We start from the raw sequence: 18,297 nt of genomic DNA, 5'->3' as shown, positions 1-18,297 counted from the left end.
GTGTCGGTATATAACACCTCGCATCTATCGCCGTAATGCTTCTTAAGTTCGTTGTAATAAAAGTCATACATTAAGTGTTTTGACAAGTCGAGAATACTCATACCGACGTACACCGGTCTGTTGAATTTTATATTACTCTTCTGCATATGCAACGCGGCTAAGTCGTTATCTAATATCTTGCTTCTGTTAAAAGCCGGACTGGCTATAAGTTTCCTGAGTCTTTCTTCCTCATTAGATCTGACTAATTTAACATCAACATGCTTCCTTAGATTCTCCATAGTTTTACCAAATACTGAGTTATTCATGAGCTTATACAGATTCTTTTCGAAATCGCTGGTAGCTATCTTTCTTAAACCTTATATAGGGCTCCATCCAAGGGCTTTGATCGAACTTTAGAACTCTGTGTATTTTCTTAAGTTTTATACCTAACGATAGATACAACTGGAGATTTCTGTAGTGAACTATATATTTTGTCTTATCCATCAAATTTGGTACGAGTTTTTCTACGTTAGCTAACCTACTATAACCCATCAAGGAGCGTTGATATTCCGACATCCAATCTTTATTAACCATTAATCTTTCGGGAGCTAGTGGATAACTGTTATGATCTTTATGCAACGAACTTGGATATTCCAAGTCAACTTCTAGTATGTACCCTTTATTTGCATCATTCACATTGATATTATTGATATCATTCACTTCGACCCACTCAAAACCACCCGTGGGTAAAGGTTGACTCATAGCCCATCCGTACAAATTGTTAGCGTCGAGATATAATATGTGCGTGTCGGGTTTACTCGGATCGTATCCTTCCACTAATTTATTATTAGCCTTAGAATACCTTTTCGCTGCCATCGATATACCACCTCTTAATCCTTTCTCAATAAACAAGTGCATATCGTAATCTGTGAGTAGTTTTAGTTCTATGCCGGTCTTCTTCAACAATGCATCCCACGATAGTCCGGGACTGGAATAGTACCATGCCGGGTCCAAGCCGTATTGTTTTAAACATGTCTTTCTAAATATCTCGAATATATCGGCGAGTAACAGTACATCGGTTTTTAAGTACAGATCGTGATAATCGCCTAAATTCTTACAACCTAATTTATCCCAGACCCTCAGAGTGTGTTCATAATCGGCATCTGTTATTTTAGATTCTGTTAAGTTACTATAGAATGATTCAAGGGGTGGTAATTCAGTTTCTTCGAATCTAGACCAATCATCCATATGTTTGTAAGGATATACAACTTTTCTCAGCAACAAATGACGAGTTATCTTATCGATATATTCATTTGTTATCGCAAAGTCATCGGGATTGTTCGCATTAGCTAAATTGTCCAGGGAAGATAACAGAAACTCTACAGAGTCTATGAATCTAAGCCCATTACTTTGCTTTATTCTAGATTTCCCATCCTTGTCCCTATAATGTATAGGTTTAGTCAACAAGAACAATATGTATTTTTCCATATTATTAGGAATGCACGTTAAACCGCCGTCGGTCTTTGAGATAGCTTGCATAATGAGATGTGAATCGTATCCCCTAAGGTTATGAAACACAACGGGGATGGGTATTGTTTGAGAATTCATTTTTAGTTTTAAGTTACACTCGTTATGAGCGGCCCCCCGATAATTACCCGTGACGTGGCAATGATCTCTTACGGAATCCCCATCCAGGGGTTTATTACAAACGTGACAACTCGTTGACTTCTTATGGGCCCTCCAATCATCCCTCCTCATACACATGGGTTTCTTACACGATAAATTTTCCCTGATTATTCTCTCTTCATTTTGTAGATATTCTAGGAACTTTCCCGCTGCATCGGGACCTCTGTAAATCACGGGCGGGTTTGTTTTCCCATCATACCTTACAACTATATATCCAAACCCACAAGGAATATGTTCTTGAGTTTTGTACGTAAAACTACTATCTTGATTATTATGGTTGGTATTTTCTATGGGTTTGATAAGCGCTTCGAAGTCGGCGTTAATTACGTACGGTACTGGCATTTGATTACAATAATGTTCAAATTTTAATATATTTTTTCCCTCTTTAGGCATATCGATCCTGATAGCATTCTGTCCAACACCTCTACAGTCTTCTTTATGCGCTTCTAATGGATCTTGTCTGCTGTACCCATGCAGGCATCTTTCGCAGAAATATTTCTTTTCCTTATGTTTTGTTTGATCGTATAATAGCCTGTTTAAACTCTTTATCCACGTATAATGATATTTACCATCTTTTTCGATCAGAAATGAATTGATTCTGGGAATATGTTCCGGAGCAGAGCTTATCCTGTGTACAACAATTCCTTTAGAATGTCCAAAAACATTTATAGCTAAATTATTTTGTTTTTCCACCTTATCAATTTGTGATATTGGTGTAGGTTCGTCTATACCATCGAGGTTCAGTCCATCGTTTTCGGGATAGCTAGAAGGTCTATCCGGATGCTTGTCTATGGGGAACAATGCAGATCTTATCATCATTCTTAAACAGTCATTGGATTTATTTTTTACGTTAATTATGGCTTTTTTCTTCTTATAATACGGGGGTAATTCTATATAAGATCCACCTTTGAAGGGCATATAATTTGCTATATCTAAATATAAACTATCGATTTTATCCACACCCCAACCCGAGCCTCTATTAGTCCAGCGTTCTAAAGTTTCCTGTATTCTCTGAATTGATGTATCAAATGATGCGTTTATAGTATCGGATTCGGTTATAACTTCTTGATTGCTTCGGAAATATAGTTCGGTATATTCGGTGCTATCGTCTGTGTTACTTTTACTCAATAACATTTTAATTGTCAGCTGGTATTTTATACTATGTAAATCATCTAACTCCTCGTTAATTTTACTCGATATGATGGGCTTAATATCGTTAACATCCATGTTGGAATTAATATTCATCTTCCAACCTCTTAGATATTTACCAACGTCGGAGGATGTGGGTACAAATATTAATTCTTGTTGTTTATTCTCAACATCATTATCAATATCAACATTATCATCATTATTATCTAGTAAAGCAATCAATTCAGCTCTTCTCATTCGAGAATAACCTCTCAGCCCACTGTTTCTCGCTCGAGCTTTGAGTTCCCTAACAGTCTGGGGTTTGTTGTATTCCAAACCTAGTAAGGTAATCAATTCAGCTTTTCTCATTCGAGAATATCCACGTAGGCCACTTTGCTTTGCCATAGCCTTCAACTCTCTGAGAAAACCATTGTGGTTGAATTGTATATGCAAAATGAGACAAATGTCTAATTGGTTGTTTTCATATATCTAAATACGTATTCTCCCCAACCTATTCCTCTCATTTATGTAATCTCTCTTCCTAGCATAAATAATCTGGTTCCTGACCCTATCAGCACCGTGTTCCTTACATAAACAATAACGACCTTTGACCCCTATCCCCAATACAGAACAGGTATAGTTTATGTTTCCGCGCCTGATGTAATAATTGTGTATGCCACAGTAAATTTCAACACAGCGTCGGTTACATAAAGTCATCTTACCCATGAGTGTAAATATGCAATTATTCATGGTTATACATCTATCATATCATTTGTCTAAATGCAAATCACATCTACACTGGTGAGATATTGATTAGGCAGTCAGCCAACGCTATTTATAGATTAGGTAACTAGGTCATGGATTATGCATAGCCACAGCTGTCACTCTGACTTATGCATAATTGTATAGCTGAAAATCAATTCAGAAGTCAATCCCATAATCACAAATGCGACCTCGCGGTTCTTTTGAGCCTCTGACGGTGTATAAAACTGACTCATTGTTGGTCTCGGTATTGGGTCGAGTTTTTTCTCATAAACGAGGTAGTATTCGTGCATTCGACATCCTTAAACGTTTGAATTGAATGTCCTTCCTGAAGCAGTTTTTCATGAATAAAGTCTAATCTCTTCATTCTCTGCCGCTTATATTGTGACTGGGCTGCTTGGAGTTGTTCCCTTGCTTCGTTATGTCGTTTACGTTCCTCTTCAACTTCTTTAGCATTTGATTCCCTCATACTAGAAAATAAAAAATTACTCCCCGAAAAAGCTAGAGCATTAACAATGGCTCCAACGACCATCATCGCAATTTTTGCCATGGTTTATATGAATATAATATATTCAAATGTTTAATTAATAATTCATTATGTCTTCCGGGATAAGCCCTTGTTTGATGAGCATATCCTTCGTTGCCATTGCTAATCCAATATCCAGAATCATCATACCTATATCAAATCCATTAAAATCTAGCTTGGGAGGTGTGGCTTTAGTAATCATTTTAGCCATACGGGCATAGCCAATGGCCAAGCCGGTAACCACCGCTGAATGATACGTCGCGTTTACCAACATTTTACCGTCTGTAACTGGAGTAGTCATGCTCATTATAGCATTATATGCGGGCTAACCTCTTATTGAACTTGTTGTTGTATTGGGGGTGACGTTTTCTCTTCTCCGGTCTTATAAAAGAACCATACAGCCGCTATACCAGCAACTCCTACTAGTGCCCATGTTTTAATCAGATTAATATTTGAATTATTTATTAATTTCGCTCTGCGCGCCAGTCCTCCCTTTCTTCCTGCGGCTATTTTCAAAGGATTCTTTGTCACTCTGGGTTTTAGTATTTTCTCATTCATATGTGGTGCATTCACATGTTGTATTTTCTCATTCACTGGTGGTGGTTCCTCATTCACTAGTTGTTCAGCAATCTGTTGTGGTTGTGCAGTTATTTCCTCGTTCACAATCTGTTGTGGTGTCACCTGTTGAGTCTCCATTATTTAGTTGAACTTCGTTCTTTATATTATTAAGTGGGCACGTATGTTTAAATTGACAATACCTAGCCGTTATTAAAGCTGTGGTGAACGGAGCTAAGAACATTCCGTATCTATGATAAAACTCACAGCTCACTGAGCTTATAGTGTGTTCGATGAATGGGTCTTTCTCTAGAGATTCGCATAAATACATGCGATGTTCTGCCGGGATAGGGAGAAACGTACTAGCTACGACTGTGTATAGTTGTAACATAGCTGACCCTATCGTTTTAGTCATGGTAGCTCCCAGTCTAGACATGTAACGCGCGTACAGTTTTTTAATCTCTTCGTCGGTCATGTTATCAATTTTTTCGATGGTATCATTTTCCTCCAAATATTGGGAACATTTTCCACCGGCTACCAAAGCGGCGAGTCTTTCTCTATGTTTATCTAAAGATTTATCTAAAGATTTATCTATATGTTGATCAGGCTCAGATTCTTTGAGCATTTGTTCGATGAGTTCGTCCCATTCCATAATGTAATACCTAAGGAGATATTTAAGTCTAACATAATATAATATGACATATCCAAAACAACCCGTAATAATGAACTGTTGCGAAAGAATGATGATTTCGAACCACATTTTATGTCATATTAACAGCTTATGTTCAATTTGCTACATTTGCTACAATTTGCTATAATTTTCCTATATTTGCTATGATTTTGCTACATTTTGCTAAGCAATTGCATAAGCAGCTGGTTGGTCGGTTTTTAATGCGAGTTTACAGTGTTTCGTTGCCGCTAACAGTTTTCTGACTTTATCTCGTTCGAGCTTGGTATAAATAACATCATTTTCGCGTAAACATTCCTCGAATGAATCTCTGTCTTTGCAATGAAAGAGTGCTACCCATTTGGTCTGCTCTCTGAGATCTTTCAGGACAGAGTTGTATTTTTGAGTAAGTACCCAAACGCTATGTTTAGTATGCCGTCCGGAGAATGCTAAATACGAAAGCATATCTTTCTTTTTTGTGAGTTCTTTACTCGCACTGCAATCATCTATTACGAAAAGGGTTGATTCTCCTTTGTATCTTTCGTGACATACTCGGAGGCAGTCTTGTAAACGATTGCCCGGATCGACTCTGTGTACCCTGTCGTCATTCATTACCCTATCTCTGGATAGGTATGTTTTATTAACGCTTATAGTCGGGCACAGAATAATAATATGATCGAAAACGTCCCGATAATGACTTTCTAAAATATCTAGAATAAAAGCTGTTTTTCCACAGCCCATTTGACCGCATATGATAGCGCAGTGCTGATCTTTAGGTAAAAGATTATTAATAGATTGCTTGCACGAATCGTCCATTCTGTATATTAAGTTGCGCATCCATAATCACGTACAAATATATGTTTAATTTACCAGCCGTTTCCTGGAGCTTCGTTATCTGTATGGTAACACCCTCGCTAGCATTTTCTATTCTCCTCCCATTGCCATGTAGTTGGTCATCATCCGTTGTTCGCATGTCGAGCCATAGCGCGTACTTCGTGGTGAGGTATTCACCCATCGATACACTCCCGAGAGACCGATCTTTCACGACCGTGTTAACTTCCGGGGAACGTTTTATAGAAGGAAGTTTTTTAATCTCATCCCACTGGTGATACGCTTGCATTCCTTGGCTATACAGTTGATTAGGAACGCGCTCGATAGTCAATTCTACTTTTGTAATCTTGGGATTGTAGAACTTCTCGGTATTTCTTTTAAACGCATTGGAGGGGTCCTCGAACAACATTAAAATACCCTTCAACGACCTCGTGGGAACGTTTAGATTGATATTCCACATCGTATCTTTTTTGTCCCTCGTGATCTTTCGGTGTCGCAGCACGTGATCGTACAAAATGGCTAAACTTCCCGTATAATGGTTACGAATTTGTCTGGCTAATTCGGGATCCGTTATCATATCGTACTCCAGCGTGATATTGTCAATGGAATAGCTAGCATCTTCACCACCGGTTCTGATTACTCTACCGTAGTCATTAAAAGTGAGTTTGTATTCTAACCTATCGCCTAGGGATGCTTGATAAAAGGGCATGTTGGAATCTAGTAATTCAAAGTCTAGGGGAACATAGAATCGGTTACCTAATGCGTCTGCAACGGCCTTATCTTTTTCGTTGGTATCAACACCATTTTCAGCGCCCATGCGCAGTCTCAATGTGTTTTTATTACAAATACCTTGGTACTGTAAGTTTTCCCGCTCTTTATCCGTTCTCCAGAGATCCATGTAGCAATAGTATACATCGCTATCGTCGATACTCAAAACCTCATTACCGCTAATTTTAATGGCGATTTTCTTAACGATAGCACGACCTATGTTCTGAACGGGCTCTCTGTTAACGTCGGTAGAAGTCAAAATAATCATAAATGCTAGTCGGACAGTTCCCGGAACTAACACATCGTGTGCGCTGAGATTAGGAAAGCGAACCAGAAGCGTTTGATTCTGATCGATGGTACTAGGGTTATTAGTTATAGTTACAGACTGACGAATTGCTTTGACCCCTAATGGATCTCGAAGTCTACGTTGCGGGTTTAACTTGCGTCCATATTACGAAGACATTGTTATATTGAAAACATGTACCCTACGTTTAATATAAAAATGACTTATTTTGATCTTAATAACTTTGATCTAGATACCTTTGATGACTTTGATAATACAAACGAAGAGGGTACTGATGAAACCAGGTTTAGTAGTCTTAACGATGAACTTTTACAATCGTCCGTCAATGATTATTACGATGCCTTAAAAGATGATACAAATTATGTGACCCCAATAGGTCGTGACTATTCAAAGTTTGAGATAGATAGTAAAGGAATATTGCGACTGCGTGGCGCTCCGGATATTGATCTTATGCATTCTCGTACTCGTAAGCCCCTAGCCTTGTCTACGATAGCCGGTAAACACGGTATCAGCAATGTTCGTGCTAAATTAGGTTTTGTAGACTACTCACGACTTTCCGCGAAGACTACTAAGGTTCTTCGAACCGTGCGTGATGAACTTGGTAATACAGATGATTTGGAAGCTTCCTCGATGGTGGCCTCGGACGGACTCGAAAAAATCTTAGATACCTATTACGATAATTCCACGTTACAGGTACCATCCTCTGAGTTTAGTATTAGGGATTTACGAGGTCTTGACAAGGGAATGCAAACAATGCGGGGAGAACTCATGAATAATACGGCCAAGATATCCGAAATCGACAAGCATATAGCTTACGAGAAAACAAAACTTGAACAGGCGGACGATGAGTTCAGTAGACGCCACGTAGCGGAAAGATTGCGTAACTTAGAAGACGAAAGATCGGCCCGCCTCGAAGCACCTTCCAGTTATAGAAAGGCCCTTCGTTCGCAAATCAGTCCTCAACGATGACACTACACTGACCGATAAAATTAAAACATTGTTCAGAGAACAGGGAATAACCATTGCCAGTATTTTAACCGCGTTGGGATTTATTATATCGACTTTGACTCTCGCGTTAACCAGTGGCACAGGTGGTACAGGTGGTGGCGGATCACCGCCTACGTCGGATGGTATAAAAGAGTGGATAAAAAAGCATTTAAAAGCATTAGGTTCAGCACTGGGAAAGCTCGCTGAGTAAGCCGCGGCCGCACTTCCCGGTATAAAAGGTTTCCTGGCTATTGAATTTATTAGCTAAGACAACAACTTGCCTTAGTCAAAACTTGTGGACACTGATCATAGCAATTGCAGGGCTGTTGTACGTATCCGCTAAGAACTATTTATCCAAATCAGTTCGCTAAGAACTATTTAACCAAATCATGAGTAAACCAACCGTGACTCCACCTAATACAAGCGCTGTTTTTTCATCGATATGTTGTTGATTTTTAGCCTCAATATGTGGTGGCACTTGTGTTTGTGCGTTAGTAGATGTTTGTGCGATAGTTGGTGTTTGTGGCTTGACTATACCCTTTTCGCCCGTGATTGTTTGCGTTATTAATTCGACGTTAATATCTGAATTTATACCTGGTTTTTGTTTATCGGTAGCGATAACAATTTTATTATTATAACCTATCACTTGACCGATCTTAAGTTCCATATTACTCGGAGACATGTATAGTCCCGGCGCATAAACGTAGTCCACTTTGGATTGAGCGTACTGTAATGCATCTTGAAAACGCTTTATAGACGATGGTATGTCAACTGGTGAATTAATGGCGTCCTCCACGTTTGCGACAAACTGTTTTTGCGCATCGAACGCCGTCCCAGTACCGATAATGGACGTTTGTGTTTGCGATTGTGCACCGAGAATTGCCCACACATAAGTTCTTATCGATTCATTAAATCTTACAAATCCTGGGTTAGTAAAATTATTTTCCGTTTTATCATTAAGAAATTCATTCCAAGCGTCATCGTTCAGTTGTACAAATTTTTTAACAATATAAATTAACCCACTCTTAAAACTCATAATATCCCCTCTCCAATCGTTACTATAAAGTTCCCAGCCTTTATACCAATGACTGGTTTTATGCCAATGATCATATATTCTTGATTAAAGTTTGCTGTCCTGCCGTAACTTATAAAAAATAAGACCAGGTTTATGAAGTTCTCTATATACATAATCGCTTTCTTCTTTGAGGGTTGTTATTTCATCTGCGTAAGGAACTCCTAGACCATGGTTTGCTCCTTTAATACGCCAATCTTTACTCGTAGAAACATTAAACTCCTGACAAATAGGCTCATACGCAGACCTATCATAATTATTATTTGTGGAATTCCACGCTCGATCCTGCGGTAATGGAGCACTAATTTCTTTAAGTATACGTCTAATCTGATAATACACGTGAAATAATAAAACAGACTTATATAGTTTAAATCCTGGGGCATTAACAGATACGCCACATCCCGTTGTGGCACACCATATGGCAAAGTTTAACTGATTCTGCCAAAATTGCATCGGATTGTGAAACCAATCATGCACCATTTTATCGCTAGTTGCCGTGACCCTGTACTTTTCAAAGATATCAGGGAATTTAACGAAAAAATCATCACCATAGGAATTTACCATAATCGATAGATTAGTAATCTGTCTCGATTTCATATTTAAGTTATGATATAGTATCATTGTATATTTAATATGTATGTTACACTCCCGGGAATAACAAATGGTCAGTCTATTGAACTGCTTCATACTATCGATAACTCGGATGGACAACTCGAAGTAGCTCTATGCGATGTAACGTATTACCCACGGTGGACCAATATAAATGCTGCGAGGGGTTATAATAATGAGACAGAAATAAATGGTGAAAAATACATTATACCTGATGGGTATTACAGCGTATGCTCACTCAATGATTATTTTTTTAAGCCTAATGGAGTTAGTCTAACACAAAATGAGTCGAATGGGTTACTGATTTTAAACGCTGGAAAAAAGGATGTAAAGCTTTACGAGAACTTAGCATACACACTTGGATGGAGAGGAGAAATAACAGTACTCAAGACATCAGATCAGGGACTCGATTTACCTGATTTAGTTCCCTATAAAGAGTTGTGCATCCATCTTGATCAGATCAGTACGACGGATAACATTCAACAAGAAAGTCCTTCAACTCTGCTCAGATGTGTTCCAGTGAAAAATGAAAAATACAATAGTGGTAGAACGGAATCTTTCACAACATTACAATATAAAAAATTAAAGCGTGGTATTATTTCAGACCTCAAAATTTCTGTATTAGATGTAAAACACCAACCTGTACATATAGGATACTTAAGTGTAACACTCCATATTATAAATAATGGTTGATGCATCAGGCCCTGGAACGCTCAGACAATGTAATACAATTGCGCTTTCCGATCTCGGAGACACAGAAGGATTCGGTAAACCCGGTACCAATGGTAAGTTATACGCTTTACTCTTACACGACAATGTATACAAGCGGAAAGAAGTCACATTCACAGGTAATCTAGAAGATTTAAGCGATGTCAACGTTTGTAGACTCCTTAAAAACACTTCGTACAATATTATTCGCAACGACGATAATAAATGGACTATGGTCGAAGCAAACATCGAGTGGCTACTGAATATCGTCATTACCCCACCCTATGCGATGATGGGTAAGGGACATAATTGAACTAAGATAATAAATAGTGGCATCGTACTCGCGGCTTAAATCCCATCAAAACGAAAAAGTGTGTTAGTTACCCCCCTGCCAGAAAACCCAGGTCATATGTTATATAGTCGTCCGGCCTTAAAAAATGTTACTTTAAATTTGGTTACTGAATTCGAAGATAATAAACAGAACTTGAGTGCAATACCTAATATTTCTACTCTTATTATTGAAGTCTTGTTCGGAGATGTACTGGAAGATGCCCTCGAAATATTACCAGGTCTATCGATTAAATGGCTCAAGAAACACGAGCGCCGACGTTGTAGTATTATTCATATCGGAGCATCGCCCATTGCAACCCTCGAGGGGGTTCAAATTATTAAAAGTGGTAGTATTTCTCTTACTAAGATATTCTTGCCGTATAATATACATTTGATAAGGTTGATGTATAGTCTCAAAACATTTAAGCAAGACCAATTAAAGACTATTATATGATCGTAATATACACTATGAGTTTATATCCAGCGCTCGATGAAGCAATTGAAAAGATGGAAACTGTTGATGGATTTCGATTACATCAAATAAGCGACATAAAACATCGAATAGAGAATGATAGAGAGTTGAGACTTGGATTGTATAAAAAGTATCGCAGAGGCGTGAATGCTCTCCTATCGTGCTCGCCTATCGTGCTCGGCATGGAAATAGCCGCTGCAGTCTCAGGACTGGCAGGAATAGCGATAAAATTCATTTCTCGTAGATTACAAAAGAAAGCATTAAAACACGATAGTATTCGGATACTCGACGAAGCACAGTTGAACAGCATTGAGGATCATATTTCGACAGCAATGGTCGATTGTAAGATATCCGAGGATGAGTTTCGTTTAGTGCTGTCGGAACTCACCAAATACAACGCAATGAAGCAGGAGATTCGATCAAAATCTCATAAAACCAGTGGTATTAGCGAAGACTAGAAAAAAAAGTTCATAGAACAGGGGAGGCAACACGCGCGTCAATTATTCCGTGCCAAAACCAAAGAACTGGTTGGAGATTAAAAATAGATTGCTTACTATCGTTTGATCACATTTAGACAAATGCTTACATACATATATATAATAATGGAGATCGAAAAAGCTAATAAATGGAGAGAATTACCACAAGGTTTTTATTATATCAGTGATGTCAAACCAACCAAATACGGTTATCAATTGTTTCTTATCAATTTACAAGAAGAGTGCAGTTATATAGTCTGGTCTCCTAGTAAAATGAATGAAGAACTTAATAAAAATGTTGAATATCGCTTTATTGATAAAAATAATGAAGAATATTTTTATTACCATTAAGGCTCATCTAAAGCAATGATTGGCCCCAGGTATTGGTGAGCTAGACCCAATTTAACTTAATCTCATGACTATCATTGAATCGCATCATCATTTTGGCATAAAAAATGCCACCTGTAGTAGCAGTTTAGGTATATGAATCCGGCTCCAGTGGAAGTGGTCCAGAACCCCCATTACCTATACTACTACATGTAACGACGCAGTAGAATTATATTGCATAACGCGGAGGCAGGTCGCGTAGCAGGGGTACACATGTCACGTCACGGTGAAATACCTTTCACGTACCAGTGCAATATATCAGTTTGATGCACATATATTCAAATGCAAAACACAAGTAATGTTAAATGACCCTAAAAGTACAAGTGGACATTCAGCTTATAGCAATCAGACATATTTGATACATAACAAAATACAGGTTGTGGCACGTTGACACATGTCAAGCGTAGTTTATCCAAGGTCTAAGTAAAGCTTTCGAAAACATTTTATGTAGAGGACCTTTTCAAATTTGACGCATCAGTTTCCTTGTTGCACCGCCATCTTGTCATGAATTTTCAGATTTCGAGCATGAGGACCTCTCCACACTGCTGGAGGAAGAATCCCTTTTTTCAATGAAGAAACAAAGAAACGTCAGTTTGAAAAAGACGCGTGATTTTCAAACTTTCGAAAAAGGTTCAGATGTAGTCAGGTTCACATCTCTAGATCGGAAATACATATCAGAGGTCGACCTGTTATCAGAGGACGCTTTGAATTCAGACCTACTCCCCTCGGAGTACAACCTGGAACACGAGCGGCACAAGAGAGAGGTATACGAATCCTCCGGATCAGGTGAGTACAAGTTAGTGCATGTCATGCATAAATTAACCCATCTATGGGGTTTCTAAACAGGAATTTATATGTCCCACAAAACTGTTGTAACACAGGAGGAGGGGTTGCAATGGTCGTCCCAAGTGTTGATATTCAAGTACAGTAGTAACTCCGTCGGGCTGAATACCCAGATGCACACGTATTATTTTGAGCTGCGGTTTGACAACAAAGGACGACTTGGTGTACGCCCAAGTGATCACATTGTTCTGTTGTAATGCATCTGTGTTTGCCGTGGTGAATACACTCCCTTTTCCCCTTTCTGAAGTAGAGCATCACCAATGAAACTGTGTTTATGATGTGATGTCTTTGTTGATGTTAGAACATTGTGTCCTTGTGTGACATACCTCTCCACACAAGTTAGTCGATTTTCACTACGTGAAAATAACACATACGCAAATCCTTTCGGTTACACATAAAGATAGCGAATCCACAGAGGCAATCTATGTTCCCTCGGTATAAAACATTCACATGTTTAATTGCTTCAGTAAGATTAATGTTATACTATCTATTGTTTTCGTGAATGTTTGACATCCTACGTATCCTTATCACTGACGATAAATACCAATCACGTGATAGGTAAATATGAATTACGACAGAGAATTATCCACCAAAACAGATTCCTGGACAGAACAGAAGGAAAAATAGGTGTGAACATTAAAGGAATCAGGGATGACACCAGGTGTACGCGAAAGGATAAGCAAGTAATGAAGGCGAAGGGCGGTAGGGTGGTAGCCTAGTATGACTAGTGGTAGCCGACATGGGTACAATGTGTGAAGCATGTTTCTGATGTCCCCTGCCGTGATATTGCTGGAATATTGATAAAAGCGGCGTAAAACCATACTCAATCACTCACTGCAATGTACGCGAATTACTAATTTTCAATTCATCGAGGGACATTCAATGTCATATTGTTCCTGTGGTTGTTGAAGCGCGGATGACAAATGGATGGGACAGTACACCCACAAAACACTTACCATAGATGAGGATTTGAGTTTGTCAACCTTTGTTGAAACGTTGGCGAAACTCTTGTGACACTGGTGATCATGAACACTTTGTTAAACCAGAAACTTTGTGACCTTTGCTAATACGTTTGGGAACCCAGGATGAACCCTTGAGGAACCTTATGTGAACACTTGGCCAACCTTGTGTGAATACTTGGCGAATCCTTTACGAATCCTTTGTGAAACGTTTGTGAACCAAACGCAGCGGTCAACCAACAGTGAGTGAGTGAGTGAGTGAGTGAGTGAGTGGGTGAGTGATTGAGGGTGTCAGTCAGCCAGGGAGTGTGTGAGGAAGGGAAGGAGGGAGTGAGATTAAGGCCGCTTTGAACAATATTTCAGTCACATCTCCGTGTGACAGCTTATGTGTCACTGTGTTTCACACGTGAGGGAAAGCCCAAAGTGATATGACCAAAAAACTGTTAAACCCAATTCTCCTGGAGATCGACCATTATCTTTTCCGGGATATTTGGGAACACGATATTCTTTTTAAAGATACCAGGTTGGTGAATATTCTGCTTGGAGTTGGTATGAGGTTTTTTGCCACAAAAGATGTTCCTAACAAAATTAAAGTTGTTTGACATAGAGGTATGTTTTGAAGAAACTGACGTACAAAAGAAAATATACACTTGAAACTGGCCAAAAAATGGATTTGGCCCTTATTCATAAGATTGAACTACAGTATATTTTTTAGTTTTTTTGGAGATATAAACTAAAACTTCCAGTGCATGGCTTTACGTTTATACTTCTAAAATTAAAATAGAAACCATTGAAATCAAGTATTAAAAAACAGTAAGCGCAAAAGGTCCGTAGTGAAGCAGTGTATTTTGATTGGAAAACATATTGTCAGCGAAAGAGAATTTTTGGATTTATTTTGTTTGATATCTTGTAGACAATGAGCATAGATGGAAACGGAATGCTATATAGAAGCGTATTAGTGCCATATTATAAAAGCATATCACCGACGTAGTTGAAAGTATAGTCTTTGTGGATGTAAGTATCATCCACGTAGATGATGATATTTATTTTAGAATGTGGTACTAATACGCTTCCATAGAATGTATTTTGATAATAGCGAAAATAACATTAAGATGTTCTCAGAACAGAATTGTACTGACCTGAGGAGGTCTTATTATAAGTTTCAGGAGTATTAGGATGTCTTTGTTAGGATACATCTTCTTATGAAAATTATGGAAACTAGAAGCATAACAAGAGAATTTTGTTTTAGTAAGGATGTCCACTCTTAACATGTCAATATGAAAAAGTTTCTAAACCACAAGAATGCAAATGTCTCATACAAATACGAATATATGGTGAAAGTTGTGTTGAAACTTCATTGTTTGTAAATGTAAATACAGAAGACGTCATTTTTAATTGTTCCTTATAATATTTGCCTTACAACAAATGACAGTTTATCAAGCGAAAATACAGTTCACTTTTTAATGCATTCTTTTCTATAAAAAAAATTCACATAGTTTCCCTGAGATAAAAATTCACAAACCCAGGACGTTTGACTTTAATCGTCTCCGAATTTCGAGACAGACGATTTCCTCACTGTAATTAATTGTCATGTAAAATGAAGGAAACATTCCGACATAATCGAACGGTAATTCTTCGTATTCTGATGAAAGACATTCATAATCGTTCAGAAGAGTGATGTCCTTATAGCACTAGACATGCCAAAAAATAATCATATGGTTTCTAATAGGTGAGGTGAAATGGGGTTTATCTTCGCGTCCAAGATTATTGCACTTTTATAGCGACGTGCGTGCGTGCGTGCGTGTGTGCGTGTGTGCGTGCGTGCGTGCGTGTATGTGTGTGTGTGTGTCCGTTGCTTGTTCTACTAGTCCGGACTAATTCTGATTTCATAGTGCTTGCCCACTGAGATAACATGCCCCAGTTTAACATGAAGACCATGCTCAGATACAGTATACTGTAACCTTGTTTTGGACCCTTAATGCCGGGCACCAGACAGGGTAACAACAAGTACTATCTTTTAACGTCTTTGGTATGACGCGGCCGGGAATCGAACCCCGGAACTTCCACGGACGCTCTACCACAAGACCACGGAGCGGTCTATGGTTTCTAATAAATGCATGTTGAGCTATCGTATGTATCATGTCATTTATACTGTATATTTTCAGAAAACGAGTGTGAGTACTGCAAGGGCCCCTTTCATGTGTGTACAGATCTGACGACGGGCTACAACTGTACATGTGAGGTCGGATTCGTCCGAGAAGACCAGGAGTGCTACGCAGGTAACACAAACATACATTTCACAGTTTCTAGTTCATAGTTAACATATCCCACAGCACCCAGTTCACATGGTTAACATACCTACGACACCCACATCACATGGTGAGCATATTCGAACACACTCACTTCACATGGTCAGCATACCCCATCACACCCAGTTCACACAGTCAACATACCACATCACACTCAGTTCACACAGTCAGCATACCCCATCACACTCACTTCACACAGTAAGCATACCCAATCACACTCAATTCACATGGTCAGCATACCCCATCACACTCAGTTCACATGGTCAACATACCCCATCACACTCACTTCACATGGTCAACATACCCTATCACACTCAATTCACACAGTCAGCATACCCCATCACACTCAGTTCACATGGTCAGCATACCCTATCACACTCAGTTCACATGATCAACATACCCAATCACACTCAGTTCACATGGTCAGCATACCCCATAACACTCACTTCACATGGTCAACATACCCCATCACACTTAGTTCACATGATCAACATACTCCATCACACTCAGTTCACATGTTCAGCATACCCTATCACACTCAGTTCACATGATCAACATACCCAATCACACTCAGTTAACAGGGTCAACATTCCCCATCACACTCACTTCACATGGTCAACATACCCCATCACACTCACTTCACATTGTCAACATACCCCCATCACACTCAGTTCACATGGTCAGCATACCCCATCACACCCAGTTCACACAGTCAACATACCCCATCACACTCAGTTCACATGGTCAACATACCCAATCACACTCAATTCACATGATCAACATACTCCAACACACTCACTTCACATTGTCAACATACCCCATCACACTCAGTTCACATGGTCAGCATACCCCATAACACTCAGTTCACATGGTCAGCATACCCTATCACACTCACTTCACATGGTCAACATACCCCATCACACTCACTTCACATGGTCAGCATACCACATCACACTCACTTCACATGGTCAACATACCCTATCACACTCAATTCACACAGTCAGCATACCCCATCACACTCAGTTCACATGGTCAGCATACCCTATCACACTCAGTTCACATGATCAACATACCAAATCACACTCAGTTCACATGGTCAGCATACCCCATAACACTCAGTTCACATGGTCAGCATACCCTATCACACTCATTTCACATGGTTAACATACCCCATCACACTCACTTCACATGATCAACATACCCCATCACACTCACTTCACATGATCAACATACCCCATCACACTCACTTCACATGGTCAGCATACCCCATCATAATCAGTTCACATGGTCAGCATACCCCATCACACTCACTTCACATGGTCAAGATACCCCATCACACTCACTTCACATGGTCAACATACCCCATCACACTCAGTTCACATGGTCAACTTACCCCATCACACTCAGTTCACATGGTCAGCATACCCCATCACACTCACTTCACATGGTCAACATACCCTATCACACTCAGTTCTCATGGTCAGCATACCCCATCACACTCACTTCTCATGGTCAATATACCCCATCACACTCAATTCACATGATCAACATACTCCATCACACTCACTTCATATTGTCAACATACCCCATCACACTCAGTTCACATGGTCAGCATACCCCATAACACTCAGTTCACATGGTCAGCATACCCTATCACACTCACTTCACATTGTCAACATTCCCCATCACACTCACTTCACATGGTCAGCATACCCCATCACACTCACTTCACATGGTCAGCATACCCTATCACACTCAATTCACATGGTCAACATACCCCATCACACTCAGTTCACATGGTCAGCATACCCCATCACACTCACTTCACATGGTCAACATACCCCATCACACTCAATTCACACAGTCAGCATACCCCATCACACTCAGTTCATATGGTCAGCATACCACATCACACTCAGTTCACATGATCAACATACCC

General features: G+C 39.3%; 2 protein-coding genes across 2 annotated transcripts in view; both read left to right on the top strand.

Annotated features, from left to right (window-relative positions):
• Positions 1–18,297, top strand: part of LOC124134734 — a 462,484-nt gene that overhangs the window by 389,132 nt on the left and 55,055 nt on the right. The gene's annotated exons all lie outside the window — the stretch shown is intronic.
• Positions 1–18,297, top strand: part of LOC125372303 — a 32,047-nt gene that overhangs the window by 7,020 nt on the left and 6,730 nt on the right. Inside the window, exons 3-4 of the mRNA XM_048381634.1 lie at positions 12,764–13,033; positions 16,215–16,328. Coding sequence (XP_048237591.1) covers positions 12,764–13,033; positions 16,215–16,328 — 384 coding nt within the window. The remainder of the gene's footprint in view (positions 1–12,763; positions 13,034–16,214; positions 16,329–18,297) is intronic.

Source organism: Haliotis rufescens, unplaced genomic scaffold (assembly GCF_023055435.1).
Source record: "Haliotis rufescens isolate VD_foot unplaced genomic scaffold, xgHalRufe1.0.p SCAF_4, whole genome shotgun sequence".
Classification (NCBI taxonomy): Eukaryota; Metazoa; Mollusca; class Gastropoda; order Lepetellida; family Haliotidae; genus Haliotis; species Haliotis rufescens.
This window is presented reverse-complemented; position numbering and strand designations above follow the sequence as displayed.